Source organism: Mya arenaria, chromosome 12 (genome assembly GCF_026914265.1).
Source record: "Mya arenaria isolate MELC-2E11 chromosome 12, ASM2691426v1".
Lineage (NCBI taxonomy): Eukaryota > Metazoa > Mollusca > Bivalvia > Myida > Myidae > Mya > Mya arenaria.
The window spans coordinates 25,368,462-25,390,277 of NC_069133.1; the positions used below are offsets into that span (position 1 = coordinate 25,368,462).

Below are 21,816 nucleotides of genomic sequence, written 5' to 3' on the forward strand. Positions count from 1 at the left end.
CTACGCCCCTCATAAATATATTTTCTCTCCCAAAAGGTTGGTTAGCTCTACCTGGATGAGGGTGGTTCAGATGCATAAGTGAATGCCTCTCATCCAAGAGGTTGTTGGTTGGATCACCACTAGATTGAGCGTGGTCTATTGGTATAGGTGTCCGCCTCTCACCAAAGAGGTTGGTTCGAGCTCCACTAGATTGAGGGTGGTCTAGTATAGGTGTCCGCATCTCGCCCAAGAGTTTGTTGGTTGGATTCCCACTAGGTTGAGCATGGTCTAGTGGTATAGGTGTCCGCATCTCACTCAAGAGGTTGTGGGTTTGATCCTCACCAAGGTGAGAGTGGTCTAGTGGTGAAGGTGTCAGCCTCTCACCAAAGAGGTTGTGAGTTTGACCCCCACCAGGGTGAGAGTCATCTAGTGGTAAAAATGTATCTTTCACTGATAGCTTGATCCTTTGCATAAAATTTTAAGATTAAGATAAATTGAACAAACTACGCATATTGATTTCGTATTCACAAAAAAAACAATGTTTGCGATTTCTAAAAATGAAGGAAAAATTATGCAATCCAAACAGTAAAAAAGTGCTTGCTTGAAATGCATATAAAGTATTTATCTTTATTACCTCCTTAGAAGAGCTACGCCCCTCATAAATATATTTTCTCTCCCAAAAGGTTGGTTAGCTCTACCTGGATGAGGGTGGTTCAGATGCATAAGTGAATGCCTCTCATCCAAGAGGTTGTTGGTTGGATCACCACTAGATTGAGCGTGGTCTATTGGTATAGGTGTCCGCCTCTCACCAAAGAGGTTTGTGCGAGCCACACTAGGATCAGCGTGGTCTAGTGGTATAGATGTCCACCTCTCGCCCAAGAGGTTGGTTTGAGCTCCACTAGATTGAGGGTGGTCTAGTATAGGTGTCCGCATCTCGCCCAAGAGTTTGTTGGTTGGATTCCCACTAGGTTGAGCATGGTCTAGTGGTATAGGTGTCCGCATCTCACACAAGAGGTTGTGGGTTTGATCCCCACCAAGGTGAGAGTGGTCTAGTGGTGAAGGTGTCAGCCTCTCACCAAAGAGGTTGTGAGTTTGACCCCCACCAGGGTGAGAGTCATCTAGTGGTAAAAATGTATGCCGCTTGCCGAAGAGGTTGTGGGTTCAAGCCTAACCAGGGGTACTTTCTCATGGCCTGTCAAAATAGACCTCATTACTGGGCTCTACCAAGGAAAAAGACTCAAGAGTAGCTATATAAGCCATTTACTTTTGTCACAGTCGAGCTGAAAAGCAGTTAGTACAAACAAACTAAAAGGATATTATTACGTAAACAATCAATTTATTGCTTGATTGATTTGAGGCCATCTAGATTACTACCCAGTATGTAATATATTATGACTTCTAAGTTGGGAGTTTAAAGAGACCTTTCATGAGATTGTATTTTGGGCCCCTGGGAGTTATGGTCACTGTTTACTTTTTATTTTTATTTTTTTATTGCTTTTGACAGGCACATACATCATTATTGTATTCACTTCTAAGTCAAAGCGGCGTAGTCGAGCGCGCTGTCTTATGACAGCTCTTGTTTATTATGGAAAGGGTTTGATAGGAAGTATTAACAAAATTATAATAAAATTAAAATATAAACTGCCTTACAACACTTGGGTATGGAAATGCCAAGCATTTTGTTAATTCTGTTACTGTTTTGTTTTTAAATTTTAATAAGTTTGGTTAAGGCAAAAAAAATTATTAGTCCTTCCTTTTCAAAAATAATTTAGTCTTTTTTTATTAGGCTTTATGTAGGAACATTATTGTCCTCATTAGGGAATGGCGTTAAACTACATATTAAAACACTTAAAAAAAATGAAAGATTTTTTTTACCAACCCACTAAAAAAAACCAGTATGGATGGCGCCTCTTTTGTAGGTAGGTTCTTGTAACCTGAACCAGAACAATATTATTCTTTTAAGCCTAAGTTTTTGTTTGGAGAGATTATTTCATTTGAGTTAAAGCAAAATAATACCAAGTGACATAAAATTATGTAATTTTTTTTATACAGCCTGCTATTAACTCTGCTGTTTTATCTTTCACTGATAGCTTGATCCTTTGCATAAAATTTTAAGATTAAGATAAATTGAACAAACTATGCATATTGATTTCGTATTCACAAAAAAAACAATGTTTGCGATTTCTAAAAATGAAGGAAAAATTATGCAATCCAAACAGTAAAAAAGTGCTTGCTTGAAATGCATATAAAGTATTTATCTTTATTACCTCCTTAGAAGAGCTACGCCCCTCATAAATATATTTTCTCTCCCAAAAGGTTGGTTAGCTCTACCTGGATGAGGGTGGTTCAGATGCATAAGTGAATGCCTCTCATCCAAGAGGTTGTTGGTTGGATCACCACTAGATTGAGCGTGGTCTATTGGTATAGGTGTCCGCCTCTCACCAAAGAGGTTTGTGCGAGCCACACTAGGATCAGCGTGGTCTAGTGGTATAGATGTCCACCTCTCGCCCAAGAGGTTGGTTTGAGCTCCACTAGATTGAGGGTGGTCTAGTATAGGTGTCCGCATCTCGCCCAAGAGTTTGTTGGTTGGATTCCCACTAGGTTGAGCATGGTCTAGTGGTATAGGTGTCCGCATCTCACACAAGAGGTTGTGGGTTTGATCCCCACCAAGGTGAGAGTGGTCTAGTGGTGAAGGTGTCAGCCTCTCACCAAAGAGGTTGTGAGTTTGACCCCCACCAGGGTGAGAGTCATCTAGTGGTAAAAATGTATGCCGCTTGCCGAAGAGGTTGTGGGTTCAAGCCTAACCAGGGGTACTTTCTCATGGCCTGTCAAAATAGACCTCATTACTGGGCTCTACCAAGGAAAAAGACTCAAGAGTAGCTATATAAGCCATTTACTTTTGTCACAGTCGAGCTGAAAAGCAGTTAGTACAAACAAACTAAAAGGATATTATTACGTAAACAATCAATTTATTGCTTGATTGATTTGAGGCCATCTAGATTACTACCTGGTATGTAATATATTATGACTTCTGAGTTGCAAAGATAAATAGATATTGAAATTACTTAGTTTAATAAAAACGAGGGTATTGTGAGATTATAAACAATATGTGGAGTCATAGATCTACCAAATAACAATAACATGACTCACATTCAATAAGACTGCTCGTGCATGTATTTCTGGTTATTCAAGCAAAAAGTTGACCGACGGTGTGCCCTTGTAAATACATTTCAAATAAATGAATGACACATGAAAGACTTTGTCAAGTGGCTTGAATAAATCTTGAATGAAGTGGTATTCCTGAATAACATATCAAACTGTTTGAAGAATAACCTTTTTCTGTACTCCTATATGTCAAAAAGGATATATGATTCAGGTACACATTCTTGTACTCTTGTTCACAATTGATCCTCTTGTTTACAAACTGGTACTCTTGTTCACACTCTGGTTTTCTTGTTCACGATCTGGTACTCTTGTTCTCAATTATTCACAATTGTGTGTTACTGTTCACACTCTTAAGTACCATCAGTCACAATATAGCACTACCGTTCAATTCCGGTACTATTGTTTTCAATCTTGAACTATTGTTTCAATCTGGTACTATTGATCACAATTATGAACTATTGTTTCAATCTGGAACTATTGTTCAACATCTTCAACTATTGTTTCAATCTGGAACTATTGTTCAACATCTTCAACTATTGTTTTAATTTGGAACTATTTGCACACAGTCTTTAACTATTGTTTCAATCTGGAACTATTGCTCACAATCTTTAACTATTGTTTCAATCTGGAACTATTGCTCACAATCTTCAACTATTGTTTCAATCTGATATTATTGTTCACAAGTTGGTACTACTGTCCACAATCTGGTTCTCCTATTCTAATGTTTCACGAAGATCCCTCAGTGTGGCCTAAATATATGTGGAGATCTGTGGGAAAAGCTGATGAGCATTGGGATGATGCTTACTTCAGCTTTTGTTCATTGTTGAAAAAAATATGTAAAATTAACTTTTGTATTAAATGTTGAACGGGTAGATTTCTACATGGGCTTCCTAAGGTAGACATCACATATTTGAAAAAAATAAAATAAGCTGATGATAATATTAAGATTTCTAATAAATTGATGATGAAAGAATAAAGTCAATTGAAGGAATTTCATGTACAAGGTTTTAGCCCTGTTTTGCAAAAATAATTTCTTTTTTAAACTGAAATGAGGTAGCTATTCTAAGTTGATACTTGATGTGTTTCTTTTATAACTTAAAGGGACCAGACAACAGATAATACACTTGCAAGAAAAAAAAAGGAAATCGTAAAAAACTTTCATTAAACCCATATCATAATGTTCAATGCATTAAATTTAAATTACTGATGTATCACATCGCGAACGACACATGTATCTTTCACAGTTTTTGAGTATTTAACTGTTTCGAAATTCACTTAAGTTTGTCTTCCACATAAATCGCAGTTCTTTAAAGAAAGATGTCGGTTTATGTATCTGTACTTTTCACATGGCTTTTGCATGATAAATATACACAAAATAAGCTGGAAAACTGTTAAGCAATATTTTAAAAACGGGTCAACACAGCTGTTACAGAGACAAAATATTACTTTTATCATGTTACATGATGTATTGTCGGTCTCATACGAGCTCGTATTAACAATTCTAGGCTTAATTGTTTTGTGGAAATAATGTATTTGCCAATTTTGGGACCATCTGGTGTCTGGCCCCTTTAAGCTGACATGAGACCGCTATGTTTGATACATGATGCATTTCATTTATGACTTATCGCTGTGACCCGGTTATAATAATGCTTGGTTGCTCACGCATTTGAAGAAAAAAGGATTATATCACATCCGATACAGTTTTAAGACATCAGAATGTTTTTTAAACTTGTAATTTGAAGTCTAAAGTTTAAAGTCCAAGTTTACCCAAGTTTGTCTGATATCTTTGGAAGTATGACTGTCCAAAATGTGAATCGTAGATATAAACTGAAATCATTCTATGCAAATCGATAAGGTTTAAACAGCGATCATCATGTACTTTATACCCTACCTTAAACAGTCGTAGTAACCTTCATTGAATAGCTAGCAACTTTGGTTAAATAAACTCCATTTTACTTCCTCTTTTTTATTAATTTGTGCATGCAGCTTTTGTGAACGTGGTGGATGTTATTTGTGGAATTTTGTATGAGTGATATATATGTTGGTTTCGTGGAGTTTTATTTTCATTAAATACAATTTATAGTTAATTCAATCTTCAAAATTGGCTTAATGATACAAGGTAAGATGATGTTTTAGCTTCATGTCTAAATAAGTATTGGAGGTACTTTAAATGTTAACTTACCATGGTTACAAGTTTTATTGAAAAATTATGTCATGTGATTTACACAAAAATTGAGATACTGTTAACATTAAGCCATTCCCATCTGGGTATGAAGCAAAATATTTGCTGAATTTTAATAGGCCATGAATAGATACTGTATGTGACAAGATTTACCCTTGTTTAAACTTTGCTACTGTGGGCAAATTTATCCTAGGAGTAGATATATGCACATTTAAACGCCAATACACAGAGGGGTAATTTTAACCTTAGGGAAGCCAATTTAACCCAAGTTTGGAGGTAGGTAGTTTGTCATATGAAGGGGAAAGGGGGATGGGGTCAGATTGTCCCTGAGAGTTGTAATTGGTTGGCAATTAAATAAATTAAGGAAGAAAATTTTAAAAATACAAACTCATCTATTCTATTCAACTTCTTACTTAATAAATTTCTTAACAGGAGAATCGAAAAAGGATTGAAAGTTTTGAAATATCATGGGGGCTGGGGGGCAAATTGCCCCCGGGGGTATGTCAATTTTGGTAGGGTTTACAGTAATTAGTTGGCAATTAAACGAAATAAAGGAAGACGATTGGTATAAATACAAACTCATTCATTCTATCAAACTTCTTATGCAATCTTTGACAGATGTATGGACAAAAGATTGAAATAGCATGTTTAAATCTGATTTTACTATTTTGTTTTCAAGTTTGGCTATATATAGTATTTCACGCTCATACACATGTACTTATGCTATCAACTTTCAAAATCCATTTCATTAAAAGCACTCTTATTTCAGCTCATACTTTTAAAGTTATTAACTTTAAACACACACTGTATTCTAATTTTGTCATTAGAAAATAATCATGCAACTTGAACTTGTACAGTTAAATTGTTTTCTTTGAAAGACACACAGATTTCTTTACTATTTTCCGCATTTACTGCAACATAATATCACGTTTAAGTCCGTAATTTCTATCATATGTTATTAATAGCTTGTCATTATGTTTAATGTACATTTCAACAAACGATTGGCATTTTATTCATAATATCCATTTTTTTCTCAATTACTGTATATAAATACGTTCAATAAATACTCTAGGGCCAAATTTGATAAAAATTACAAAGAAATTAACAAAAAATGTTGTAACTAAGTAATAGTTAGATGACATGAAGTGAATTCTTAATGATTAAGAATGGGCGGATTGAGCGTAGCAAACGAGTCCATCTTAATCATAAAGAAATCACTTCATGTCATCTAACTGACTTAGAATACAACCTTTATATAATATTGGCTGATATAATGTCAACGCAAAATCTGACGCAGGCAGTGTGTATCAGATGATTGGCAGTAGGCGGACCTTTAAACACCCGAGAACGTTGAAATTCTTAATGATTAAATTTACCACTTAATGGTTGCCTATCTGCAATCCCATAGGCTGAAAATGTAGTTTGTATTCTAAAAAGACTGACTACTGTGTTGGGTAATGCACCAGTCAAAAGTAGAAATAAGGGGAGACAGTCGAAAAAGATGCATATATCCACCATTACTGATGCCAAAACTTTAGGACTTATGCACCAGTCAATTGTAACCACGGCCCCCCCTGGTCCGGGAAATAGCGGGGACTTTGACTTTCGGTCCAGCCAACCCCGGCTAAAATCCCCACCCTGCGGGGGCGAACAAATGGTTATATCCCTGCCAAATGCCCCCGCACCACAGGGACCCTAGGTAAGGCCCATTCCCCGCTTTATTAAAGCGAGGACAAAACCACCGCATTCACCCGGCACTGCGGGGCCACCTGAAAGGTAAAAACACAGCCGATTTCCTCGGCTATCCCCGGTATACCCCCGGACCTGGGGGGGCCGTGGTTATAATTGACTGGTGCATAAGTCCTAAAGTTTTGGCATCGGTAATGGTCGAGTTATGCATCTTTTTCGACTGTCTCCCCTTATTTCTACTTCGATCATATTTATAATAACTTGTCCCTCTAGTTTTCTTTGAGTTATTATTATTTATGAACACACTATCAACTTTGATGCTTAGACCTTTGTCCTTCATTTAAATGAGAAAAAAATTGTAGTGCACTGGTTCAAAAGACCGGGGGTGACATTTTATATTCAATATTTCATGATTTCCCCTTCATAAAATCATGATCATGATTTCAACTTAACGAATTTGTGATTTTAACCTCACAATTCTATAATTTCCTTCAAGTTGATAAAGTGAATTTTAAGTTGAAATTGAGGATTTGTAAAATCATGAAGTTGAAAATGTGAATTTTCGAATTTTAAAATGGGAAACTGTGAATTCATGACATCTTGAAGTTTAAATTGTGAAACTGTGAAAAGTTTAAATTGTGAAACAGTGAATTCATGAAATTGTTCAGTTAAAATACTGAAACATGAATTCAAAGGTGAAGCTCAAATTGTGAATTGGTGAAAAGGATATCAGAAATATTGAATTTGGAATGTCACCACAGTCTTTTGTGTGATGTTGAGGAGAATTTATTTACAGCTGATCATGTTCATACCTTCAATATTTACAAATATAAGATTATCATTGGATATTTATGAGTATTGATATGTCAATAGCAGATCTTCAATTCTTGATAAATACCTGTGTCGAAAAGTTTTTAAAAAGATTGCAGACAAAATTATGCAGTGATAGACATTTTAGTGACGTAAAATTGCAAATCATACATTGGTAACGGATAATGTGAGGTTGTTTCATTGTATTTCATGGTGTATTTGATTTCTTTCTGATTGTAATTGTATCGGATTGTATATGAATGGGAAAAAAAGGAGTGTTATTTGTGGTCAAGTTTTCTTAATCTTAAAGGGTAAGTACTTGAGTTTGTTTGGTGACAATACTTTTGATGAAGTATGTAGTGTGAGGGAGTACTTTATGATCCATGCTTATGATAATTGCATTGTGGTTAGTGAGACTACAGTCTCCAGCTAAACTGCATCATTGGAAGCTACAAGGTCAAGGTTACTGTGATGATTGTAGCTTTGTGCGCTGTGCAACTACAGTGCTCTTTTAAACTGCATCATACGAAACTACAAGGTCAAGTATACTGTGATGACTGTAGCTTTGTGCACTGTGTAACTACAGTGCTCTTTTAAACTGCATCATACGAAACTACAAGGTCAAGATTACTGTGATGACTGTAGCTTTGTGCACTGTGTAACTACAGTGCTCTTTTAAACTGCATCATACGAAACTACAAGGTCAAGATTACTGTGATGATTGTAGCTTTGTGCACTGTGTAACTACAGTGCTCTTTTAAACTGCATCATACGAAACTACAAGGTCAAGGTTACTGTGATGATTGTAGCTTTGTGCGCTGTGCAACTACAGTGCTCTTAAACTGCATCATACGAAACTACAAGGTCAAGATTACTGTGATGATTGTAGCTTTGTGCACTGTGTAACTACAGTGCTCTTTTAAACTGCATCATACGAAACTACAAGGTCAAGATTACTGTGATGATTGTAGCTTTGTGCGCTGTGCAACTACAGTGCTCTTTTAAACTGCATCATACGAAACTACAAGGTCAAGTATACTGTGATGACTGTAGCTTTGTGCACTGTGTAACTACAGTGCTCTTTTAAACTGCATCATACGAAACTACAAGGTCAAGATTACTGTGATGACTGTAACTTTGTGCACTGTGTAACTACAGTGCTCTTTTAAACTGCATCATACGAAACTACAAGGTCAAGGTTACTGTGATGAGTGTAACTTTGTGCTCTGTTACACTTCATCATTTGAAACTACAAGGTCAAGATTACTGTGATGACTGTAGCTTTGTGCACTGTGTAACTACAGTGCTCTTTTAAACTGCATCATACGAAACTTCAAGGTCAAGGATACTGTGATGAATGTAGCTTTGGGTGCTGTTAAACTGCCGTGCTCTGTGAAACTGCATCATTAGGAAGCAACAAGGTCAAGGTTACTGTGATGAGTGTAACTTTGTGCTCTGTTACACTTCATCATTTGAAGCAACAAGGTCAAGGTGACTTTGATGATTGGAGCTTTGTTCTCTGGGAAACTGCGTCATTGGAAGCTACAAGGTCAAGGTTACTGTGATGATTGTAGCTTTGTGCTCTGTGAAACTACAGTGCTCTGTGAAAGTGCAACATTTGGAAGCTACTAGGTCAAGGTCACTGTAACTGTGATGATTGTAGCTTTGTGCTCTGTGAAACTGCATCATTGGAAGCTACAAGGTCAAGGTGACTGTGATGATTGTAGCTTTGTGATCTGTGAAACTACAGTGCTCTGTGAAAGTGCAACATTTGGAAGCTACTAGGTCAAGGTCACTGTAACTGTGATGATTGTAGCTTTGTGATCTGTGAAAATGATGTGCGCTGTGAAACTGCAATGTTTCAAAGCTAACTAGGTCAAGGTAATTGTGATGATGTGATACATGGACTAGTGCTCTGTGAAACTGCAAAATTTGAAGCTATATGTTCAAAATATATGTGATGATTGTAGCTTTGTGATCTGTGAAACTGCAGTGCTTTGTGAAACTGCATTATTTGAAAGCTACAAGGTCAAGGTAACTGTGATAATTGTAGCTTTGTGATCTGTGAAACTGATGTGCGCTGTGAAACTGCAATGTTTCGAAGCTACTAGGTCACTGTAATTGTGATGGCTGTATCATTGTGCTCCATGGACTTGTACTCTGTGAAACTGCAACATTTGTGAGTTTGTGATACATGAACTACTGCTCTGTGAAACTGCAACATTTGAAGCTACAATGTCAAGGTTACTGTGATAATTGTATCTTTGTGATACATTGTCCTCTTTGACTCTGCAACATTTGAAGCTACAGATTTCAGGTAACTGTGGTAAATGAAACTTTGTAAAGAGTCTATACCTTGATGACCTACACACAAAAAAGTTATGCCCACTTATATGTACAAGTGGTGTTTCGCAACTTCTATTATAATGACACTGTCACAGATTTGGCAAACATGAGTGACAATGTTATACATTGATTAGGTCATTAACTTTAACTTCCACAAACACTTTGCCATTGTTATGTTGGTGTGATTGTTTTATTGAAAAAGATGAGCTTTAATTGAATCGCTCACTTGTTGTAATTACTTGTAATGAATGTAAGATTATTATGAAAGATGAGTTATTCATACACATTTAAGTGGTCAACATTATATTTTGTCCAATGAGAAGGCAGTATTTCTCAAGTTTTCCAATACATTTATTTCAGCAAATCAGCAGTCAGCCATTACTGATTTTAATCAGGTGAAGGGTTAGATATAAACAGTTAGTACCATAACTAATATAATATAATACAATATAATGTAGACCACTAAAAACTTAATGATTGTTAGTATGTACTTACCAAGTTACCCATAATAAATAATTGTTATGCAACTGTGTCACATCAAACCACTAATTTTTGCAAGTACATACTAAAAACCTGAAACCATTACATGGAGTGAATCTCTAAGTGTGCACTATATTTCATCTGATATATTGATCAGTCAGTTTTAGTGACATACCCTATCAGTATTAATGAAAGATGGTAATGCAAGACCCCTACCTCATTATAACAGTTTTATTTACTTAAAATCAGGGCGAAAAACTTTGAATAAAATTGTGGGATATTTTTTTCAAATAATTTTTGGATTGATTTTGGAATCATTGCTTCTTGATTTAGCTTGAATGAGTTTTTAAAATATTGTATACACAAATTGAGCTGCATATTGAGTGCACAAATTTCAAAATTAATTTTCACGATTACTGATTTATCAGTCTGGCACAGTGTCGGTTACAATATGAGGACTTTGTTATCTCAGTTGGCCACTGAGATCAATAATCTTCGATTTAAAGTAAAAAATCACATCGAGGTAAGCCAAAAACAAATTTTAAATTGTATTTTATGGTATATTTGATTGTATTTGAGCTTATGTGCTCAAGTTTGACAGTATTGCAGCGTATTAATGATGATTTTACTTATAGGCCTTCGGGTACACCATCTTTTTTGAACTGCTGAATCGAAGAAGTAATAATTTATTTTGCAATAATTTGTTTCATTGGTCATTAAGTCAAAGTGGGCTTACATTTCAAAATATCACCTTAAAGCTGCTCTCTCACAGATTGAACATTTTGACAACTTTTTTATATTTTGTCTTGGAACAAGCTATTTTTTGCAAAAATCCATAAAAACCAATTATATAAGACTGCTGACAAAAATCAGATCGCAGAATTTTATATTTAAGTTCAAAATTTGGTGTTTTATGCATTTTTATTAAACCGTTAGTAACGGTTTAAGCCATAAAACATACATTTTCGAACGGAAATATGAAAATCTACGATCTGATATTTTGTCAGTAGTCTTTTATCACTGGTTTGCAGAAATTTACGCAACAATTTCCTCATTTCAAGACAAAAGATAAAAAAAAGTTGTAAAAACGGTAAATCTGTGAGAGTGCTTTAAAGCTGCACTTTCACAGTTTTACTGTTATAAAATTTTGGAATGAGCCAATTTTTGTGTAAATATCTAACAACCAGTAATATAAGACTGCTGACAAAAGAGCAGATCGCATATTTCCATATTTCTGTTCGAAAATAAATGTTTTATGGATATAAGTGTACCCAACTCTTTAAGAATAATGCATTTAACTTCAATTTTTTAACATAAATATGAAAAACTGCAATCTTGATTTTTTTTCAGCAATCTTATATAACTAGTATCCATGCATTTTTTGCAAAAATTGGCTTGTTACAAGACAAAAAAAAAATGTCAACACGTTCAATCTATGAGAGTTCAGCTTTAAAATAAATATTTAAACTAAAATTTATATATAGACCTTGCAGTATTTGGCCGTACACTCGTTGATAAGATAGTAGATACCCGCATATGTGGAATGTTATCTATGAATTGAGAGCAGGGCTTCAACTATAAATGTTGGTCTTATCAATATAAAGATTTCTTTAAACCCACAAAAAAAATTCTACATGCCAATCTTTGTGTGCACTGATTTCCTTGTAAAACAATAAATGCATGTTGTAAAACACAGTTTTTGTAACCAAGAACTAATGTTAACTTTGTTTCATTGGTCATTAGGCTTAAATTTTAAAATATCACCATAAAGCTGCACTCTCACAGTTTAACCGTTATTAATTTTTGTTTTTTGGAATGAGCCAACATCATATTTTGTCCATTGAGAAGGCAGTTTTCTGATACATTTATTGCAGTAAATCTGCAGTCAGCCATTATTGATTTTGATCAGGTGAAGAGGTATATATGAACAGTGGCTGGCCCAGTTAGTCTCTTGTTTATACAATATATTGTAGACTACTAAAAACTTTGAGATACTTAGTCTTGACCTTATAAATTAAATGGTTATGTGACTGTGTCTATTCTAACAATCACAAACTTTAAGTGTTTGTTATATCTATCATTTACTTTTGCTTTATTTAACTAACAATTCATCATAAACAAGGCTAAGCCCAGCTGCGGAATAAATGGTTTAGTAAAACAAAAACAAACAATTACTTACTAAGTGTTTGGCGTGAACCCACTCTATAATAACTAGCATGCATGCACAAACTGCAAATTAATCCATTCAATATAAACAATATATGACTTAATGGAACTATGGCGGTTGTTCTAGTCGAAAGTGTTTTGATAGATTTAATGTGAATCTGGCTGGTTAAAAAGTTGGATTGGCAGAAACATGGGCTTTAACACTAAGTGAAGTTTTAACGTTTTTAGAACATAGTTTCAATGACATTTGCTCATTTCTAGTTTTCATTTGCAAAATAATGTGCATTTTATTGGATTGTATCAGTTTAATTTATTATAGAAGATGAATGTAAAGCAATCAACCGTAATTTAGAATGAGCCCATAGTTGCCACGCCAAAGTGTTTATTGCATTTTTGTATATCATATTACTTACAATGTAAAAAGGTGTGCTCCACATTCATGGAGCTTTGAACAATAAGGATGTCAACCAGGAAGTATTGACGAAGACAGGTTCACTGCATGTGTATTTGACATTATGGTTGAATGTATTTAGTTGAATTATCAACAAGTTTACTTTATAACATTTTATTTAGGAATAACATCATAAGATCCCTTTTCAAGTAAGCTCATAAGACCCTTCCTTCAACAAGATCATAAACTGCCTTGCCAAATTAGAAGATGCCTCTTCGAATAAGATCAAAGGATCCCTCTTAAAATAATGGATCATAGGATCCCTCTTCAAATAAGTTCATAGATCCCTCTTAAAATAAGATCATATGATCCCTTTTCACATCAGATCACAAGATCCCTCTTCAGTTTAATGTGTATCTAGTTTAATTATCAAGCAATTTTTCTTTATAAAATTTTATTAAGAATTGCGATCATAAAATGCCTCTTTAAGGGGAGGTAACAAGATCCCTTCTCAAACAAGCTTGTAAGATGCCTCTTTAAATAAAATCATAAGACCCCTCTTCAAATAAGATCACTGGATCCCTTTTCAAATAAGATCTTAACATGCCTCTTCAAATAAGATCATAAGATGCCTCTTCAAATAATATCAAAGGATCCCTCTTCATGTAAAATCATAAGATCCCTCCTCATACAAGATTATAAGGTACCTTTTGAAATAATATCGTAAGATGCCTCTTCAAATAAGATCATAGGATCCCTCTTCAAATTAGGTCAAAGGATCCCTCTTCAAATAAGATCTTTCTTTAGTTAAATATATATATGTTAATTGTCAAGCATTTTATTAGTTTTCTTTACAACATTTTATTTACGTTGGGGATCATTAGATCCCTCATCAAGTTTTCTTTACAACATTTTATTTACAAATGGGATCATAAAATCCCTCATCAAGTAAGGTCATAAGATCGCACTTCAAATAAGATCATAGGATCCCTCTTCAAATAAGATCTCACTTCAGTTAAATGTTTGTAGGTTAATTATCAAGCAAGTTTTCTTGACAACATTTTTTAAAATTAAGAATGAGATCATAAGATCCCTCTTCAAGTTATAGATCATAAGATTTTTCTTCAAATAAGATCATAGGATCCCTCTTTAAGGAAGATCATAAGATCCCTCTTCAGATAGCTTCATGCCCTAAACCAGCAGAATTGTTTTAGTTGCACTGGTTAATCGCAATCCAGTAAAGTGTTCTTCATAGCTCATCTGCTTTCCAAAGAAAAAAGTCGAGAAACTATCATAGCATCACCTTAGTGGAAATTAGAACTCAATATCTGCTTCTATTTCTATATGCAGTCATTGAGTTATTGCACTAAGGTCATGTTATAGCGTTGGTGTTGTTGTCAGTGGCATGCAAAAACTTTCACCTTCACTAAAAAAAAATTCAGATAATCATATGAAGCTGGGCCCCATTTCAATGAAGCTGGGCCCTGTTCCAATAAAGATTGTAAGGATTAAGATAGTTACCTTCCAGGCATTATTCTGCTTTTGTCGTTATGCACCAGTCACTGGTATCCACAGTCCCCCCCCCCCCCTGATCAGGGGGTATAACGGGGATAGCAGGGGAAATGGGCCATGTTTTTGCCTTCCAGTTGGCCCCGCAGTGCCTGGTGAATGCGGCGGTTTTGTCTATGCGCCAAAAATAGCAGGGAATGGACCTTACCTAGGGTCCCTGGGGTGGAGGGGCATTTGGGGAGGATTTTACTAGCATTTCTTGCCGCAGGGTGGGGATTTTACCCGGGCTTGGCTAGACCGAAAGTCAAAGTCCCTGCTAATGTCCGGACCTGGGGGGCCCGTGGTTACAATTGACTGTTGTATTAGCTGCATTTCAATAAGAATATCGTAAGGACATTTATTGCATATCAACATATTCTGCCTGTAACTATATGGTTGAACTTGAGTACTCTTAAAGGGGCTGTACTCTGTATGATAAAATAGCGAAAAAAAAAAGAAAATTGTCAAAAACTGACATAAACTTGGCATCGATGTGAACGATGCATTGAAACTTACTAACTAAAGTACCACATACTTTACAATTTATTTAAGTTTAGCAGTTATCTCATATTTTTCCATTAAAAAGGATTACTGGGTAGGTAGAATTCATTCCTAATGCATGATTGGCTAGTCAGTGTTATCATGTGATATTACCGAGGTAAGTGTATAGCTTAGTTATGTCACCCAATTAGAGTAAGCCGTCGTGGCTCAGGGGATACAAAGATGGACTGCAATTTTTGCAACACGGGTTCAAACCCGGTCTCCCACACCATTTTTTTTTTTCATTTTAGTACTGTTTTTAGCTCTACTGGCAAAAGGCCAGAGCTTATGCGATGGTAATGTGTACATAGTATGTGCGTCCGGGCGTCCGTGCGTCTGTAAACAATTTCTTGTTAACGCGATACAGTCTTCAGTTTTGATTGTATCTTGATTAAACTTGTACAGTATTTAGATATCAATTAGAGCTTGGTTCCTTTCAAAAACCAGCCATATCCGCCTATGCATGCCTAGATTTTGGGCCTTGAAAGATTTAAATAAAAGAAATGCTATTTTTAGTCAACTTATTTTTAGCCATGCAGGTCTGCATGAGCGAATTCTATTTTTTAACCAAGTTTACATGTACATGTAAATTCAAGTCTAGGACTAAGGGAGAGAATTTGCCTTTGTACTGCAGTTGATTTTGTGAATTACTCTGCCTTGTTCTTGTTGAAAGCCCAAAGGCCATTTTTTTAACTCTAAGTGTCTGTAGTTTGCGCATTCATCTTAACAAAATTGGTTGTGAATGTTAGTTCAAGTTATGCACCTGGGGTCATTACTGGCCACGCCCAGAGTTCACAGGTTTGGTAAAATTAAATTGGGAAAGGTTTGAAAATCTTTTTGTGTGTTTTTGCATCCATATCAGCACAACTGCTTGTGAATGTTTGTTTAAATTGATCAATGTTGTCATCGGATGCCCTTGACTTTGACCTTTTGATTAACTTTTTTCAAAAATTTAAAACTACAGAAATTTTTACCATGAGTACTGTTTTGAAAGCATTTTTTTGTCAGATGACTTTTACTTGGCACATATAAAAATAGTTCATGCAACTAATCTGCTTACAATTCTTTCTGGGCTCAGATGTTGAGTGTCTGTAGTTTGGGCATTCATTTTAACAAAATTGGTTGTGAATGTTTGTTCAAGTTATGCACCTGGGGTCATTACTGGCCATGTCCAGGGTTCACAGGTTTGGTAAACTTCAATTGGAAAAGGTTTGAAAATCTTTTTATGTGTTGTTGCATCCATCTCAGCACAATTGCTTGTGAATGTTTGTTCAAATTGATCAATGTTGTCCTCGGATGCCCTTGACTTTGAACTTTTTTTAAAAAATTTAAAACTACAGAAATTTTTACCATGAGTACAGTTTTGAAAGCATTTTTTTTTTTCAGATGTTTTACTTGGCACATATTAAAATAGTTCATGCAACTAATCTGCTTACAATTCTTTCTGGGCTCAGATGTTGAACGTGCAACGTTTTCAGGTAACCCTAACACAAAATGTGAACTATATGTCTGTTGCCTTTTACCCATAAATACATGCTCTGGATTAAAAATGACCACAAGAGCCATGCCAGAAGAGCATAGGCCCTTTTGGGCCTCTTGTTTACAATTATGATATCAAAGCGTAACACATTCTATTAGATAATTGTCCTGAAATTCGTAACAGAAAAAAACTTTTTGGTGCCAATCTGGTGTACAGTCCCTTTAAGCAGGGAAAGGTTTGCGTCCAAGATATTCTTAATAAAACAGGGTCCTGGTACCTATGTTGCCTAAGACACTACCCACATTTACAGCAAGACCCATTACTCTTGCTGTGCAATATTTGAGTAATGCCCTTTTTTTCGACTGGAAAACAACTGGCAAGGATGAGCATATACTCGTGACACTCTTAGTTTAAACTTTATTTTAATATTTGACAAATTGCATACAAAAATACATACGTTATATGTATAGAAATGAAATACGACTATCCTGTATCATTATGTAAACGAAATATTGTATTAAAGTATTTTTTTACCTTAATACGAAACTACGTGGACTGAAAATCACTGTTGACGCCCACAATATCTGACTTAACCAGGTGCTATATTAGTCAATCACGTTTTTCAGTTTTTAATCTTATCTCAAGTTAATAACAATCTATGATTGGATAACTTCAACACCTTTGGTAAACAAATTAACAATGAGATGTGTGTTCACTGTTTATTTTAAATAAAATATAAAAAAGCAGCAGCTTTTAATTTCCAAAAACTAATATTTCCCTATGATTGTATAACAAAACCTTTGGTTAACAGATAAACATTATGAAGTGTGGGTTCACTGTTTACTGAAAAAAACAACAACAACAACAAAAACTAAATAAAAAAACAGCAGATTTTAATCTCCAAAACCTAATTAAAACAATGAATGTGGGTTCACTGTATACTTAAAAAATCAAACAAAAAAAAAACCAGCAAGCCTATTTTAGGTGAAACTAAAATTGATTTATGAGGGACTTGATAAGGTGCCTTTTGTTTCTTCATATTTATATAATTAACCGCTTTATGCATAGTTCGGAAACTGGCCTACACTATCAGTATCATCTTTTACAGGAAGAAGATAATTGGATGGTTTGACGTCACTCAAGTGTGGGCCAGCATTTCTGCTTAATACGGATGAACTTTATATAAATTAACTAACAAGTCCAATTTGGGTGTAGAATTGGATCTAGGATGGTGTGACTTCATGATTGTTAATTTAATTATATTTATTTTGCAATTCTTATGTTTGTGATGGGAATTAAAACGAACGATATGGAAACTCTATCTGCGGATGTAAGTCTTATGCATTATAACTCTATTGAAAATGAGACATTCAAGATTTTAACACAATTCTTTTTAAGCCTTATTCAAATAAAAAAAAAAAAATTACATTTATATTTTTCGAAATAAAAAAGTTTGGGCTATTTTGATATTATGAGTGATCGAAACATCATCAGCGACATCATCTTGCAAAAATAGATCATGGCCATAACTAAAAAAACATTCCAGATATTCAAATGAAACTTGGAACACATATGGCAGATTTCACGTTTTGGTGACCAAAAAGTTCCCGGCAAATATTGATTTTTAAAATTTATTGCAGATTTGTGATTTCAACATAATCTTTTACAGCAATATCTTATCTATCATATTTTAGAACATTTGCAATGATTTATTCATGCATTTTTATAAAAAAAAAGAATTTTGTATCACCATACCATTTGTGCTAGTGTTACAATATTGCCGGTAAAAACTTGTTTTTTTTTAATATTTTGATCCAAAGAAGTATTTTGTCTTGCACTAAATGGTTCATTTATCTATAAAACAGATTGTACAGACAAAAAATAAAGATTGTTTCGTTTTTCTCAAATAAATTTATTGAAACAAACCCTAATTGGACAACAAGACAGAAAATGCTTTCTGCAAACATAGGTTTTCTTTTTATATCAGATCAGATAAGCTATAAACATAAATGTTTTGTTGTGGTAATATAAATGTCTCTAGTATGGTGCAATTATCATTACCTTTGATATTAAACATATATATTATAAATTGCTAATTGCAGTATGTGCTAGTGTTACCACAAAACAGAATGAGTAACATTAGCAGTATGTCACATTAGCAGTTGGACAGAATGTTTCACAACAAATTAAAATACAGACCTACCACAGACTGTTTGAGCTTGATACAGTATAAAACAAACTATATAAATGATTGATAAACACGGTCAATTGATAATCACAAAAATTCTTAATTCTGTCCAATAAATAACGATATCAAACACAAAAGCGGTATGAATTCAATATAAACTACGTACCTAATGAATGAATACTTACAAACGATAGTTTACAGACGACATTGTTATGTTCGAATAATTGACTCTGGGAAAGTCATCAAATTTCAACGATTTTCTTGCTTTATTAAGCGCTTGTCTTAATGCTAGCGTGACATAATGTTAACGTTACATCGAAGGCCAGAATGAGCCAAACTTGCATTAAGTTTTTATCAACGGTATTCACCACTATTTTTATCATTTCAATGTCAACTGTGAACCAATCCAATATAAAAGTAATCACTACCCGGATGTTAACCCTCAGTCGGTGTAAATTATTCATGAATAGAAAAGGTGCTATCGTCATGCTAAAATGGGACAAAATCGATTTTGAGTAACATTAACACATTTTTAGACCTAAAAAACTTTATGATCGGGAATGACCAATTTCTTGTTACATGCAATACTGTTTTTATCCAACACGTAGTCTTTGTTTTCAGTGATTTAATAAAGGTGTGTTTAGGCTTAAAACAGTTAGCAGTGGATCATGTCTGCTAATGTTACACAACAATTCCAGGACAGATTACCGTAACGTTATCACCATGCGCAATTACCGAAAATTTAAGTATATTACGAACGAAATGCAATCATTTTAGATATATTATTGTTTTAATTAACATTTCTTGCAAACATTATTCAACAGACAAGAATAAAATACTTACCAGATGTTATTGAAAAGCATCCTCAAAAAAGTGGTATATTGGTACCGGGAAGATTTTCTGTCTTTTTTGTCCTAAATATCGGCATATTTTTACATTTTTTTACCTTATTTAACACAATATTTTCATTATTTTAATACAAATCACTTCTATTAGGTGTTCTTATTGGGTTGGGAAAGGCAATTGCTGTATATATGACGTTGACATGCAATAACAATAAATGAAAGCAAATGGGCCAAATAATTGCCTTTTTTGTGAAATCTGCCATATTTCCAGAGACAGCAGCAATATGTATAGAAAGGCACATAACTCTGGTCTTGATAATGATTATGCCTTTTTATTAAAGCTGCACTCTAACAAAAAATTGTTTTTGACAACTTTTTTTCAATTTTTGTCTTAAAACGAGCCAATTTGTGCAAAAATGCACAGAAAGCAGAGATATAAGACTGCTGAAAAAAAATAGATGACAGATATTTATGCAAAAAAGTAAATGTTTTATGCTTTTTTCTTAAAGTGTTAGAAACGCTTCTATTCATAAAACATTAACGTTCAAACGTTAATGTGAAAAACGATCTGATCTTTCATCAGCAGTCTCATATCACTGTTTTTCAGATATTAGCGCAAGAACTGGCTTATTCAGCAAGTCAAAAAATAAAAAAAAACTGTAACAGTAAATCTGTGCGAGTGCAGCTTTAACTGACAGAAAAACAAACACGAACTAGTGTTGAATTTTGTCCATCAACGCATTTAATTTCTTTTTAGTGAGGTAAAATAACTGATCCTCGTCAAGTGTAATTTGTTATGTGCTTGAGATATCATGTTCATAAAAAAAACATGATTCTATTTGTTCAAATGAAAAATATTTTTTATATTTTCTTTGAATTTTACAATTCTGGGGACCATATTCATAAAGCAACTTAAGTAATTTCTTAACTGAAGTTGATTTCTTAATTTTTTCATTGTCAAATTCAAAAAAAATTAAAAAAAAAATCAAAGTATGTAGTTTTAATAAAATCAATGAAAATAAAGTATTTAAGATATTTAATATTAAGTTAATTTGTATCAAATGATGAGTGTGATACTAAACTTAGAAAAATTACTTTTGCTCTTGTTTGAATTACTTGAGGCAAGTTCATGTAGTGCCCAATTCCCTAAACTTTTAAGAAGGTAATGAAACACCTATGAAGACAGTATAACATGTTAACACAATAGGTTATTCTTTACCTGCGATTTATCCTACCCCCATCAAGCCATTCCCATGAGGCAAGCCCATATCGTTTTTGTAGCCCATAAGTTCCTTAGCCGACCCAGCCCCCACAGTCCTCAAATTTTGTGTTATAAATGTTCTGTGTATTCTAGTTTGGACTCCCTGTCCAGTAGTTCCCCTGTGTCGGTGCCCCGAGACATTTGATTAAAAATTATTCTATCTATTCCAGTATTTTCAACAATCGTCAAGCCGTTCCCGTGAGGCTAGTCCATGTCGTTCCCCAAGGACCTACAGTCACCGACGCTTCAACCACAACATGTCTGACTCGTACGAGATTAAACAACCAATCGCAAACATTGGTAAGAAATGAGATGAATTTGCACCAAATTGTGGTCGCACCTTAAAAAAAGTTGCATTGTTATGACAGTATTGTTGTGACACCTGTGTTGTTTTTTTCACAGATAAACAGGCAAGGAATTGTTATAGCCATCATGTTGTCTGCATCATTGTGCAAAATCTGCAACGTTTGCCATAACTCAAAACTATTTAAATTATACCAAGCCTCTGACATAAATTATGCAAAGTTCGGAAGTAGTCATGAGGTGACCCCATATTTTTCCATATTGAGTCACTCATCTTAATTTTGTACCAAAATGGTGTCTATTTTCCAATTCTGATGAATAAAATTTGAAACATTTTCCAGATAATGTTGGTGTCTTCATGAATGTAAAGAGATTGTCGACATGATATATACGTAACAGGACTTGTAGGTTACCTGATATGAAATACTGGGCGCAGGACACCT

At 34.5% G+C, this 21,816-nt stretch overlaps 1 protein-coding gene across 2 annotated transcripts in view; it reads left to right on the plus strand.

Moving 5' to 3' along the window:
* The first annotated feature begins 4,876 nt into the window (after positions 1-4,876).
* The window catches only part of LOC128211380 (SH3 domain-binding protein 2-like), a 47,440-nt gene continuing 30,500 nt past the window's right edge, over positions 4,877-21,816 (plus strand). Inside the window, exons 1-2 of one of the 2 annotated variants that reach the window (XM_052916110.1) lie at positions 4,877-5,263; positions 21,241-21,370. In XM_052916110.1, coding sequence (XP_052772070.1) covers positions 21,328-21,370 — 43 coding nt within the window. In that variant the 5' untranslated portion in view covers positions 4,877-5,263; positions 21,241-21,327. Of the gene's footprint in view, positions 5,264-17,923; positions 18,107-21,240; positions 21,371-21,816 lie in introns of those variants that run through there. The other variant, XM_052916109.1, reaches the window with a different exon arrangement.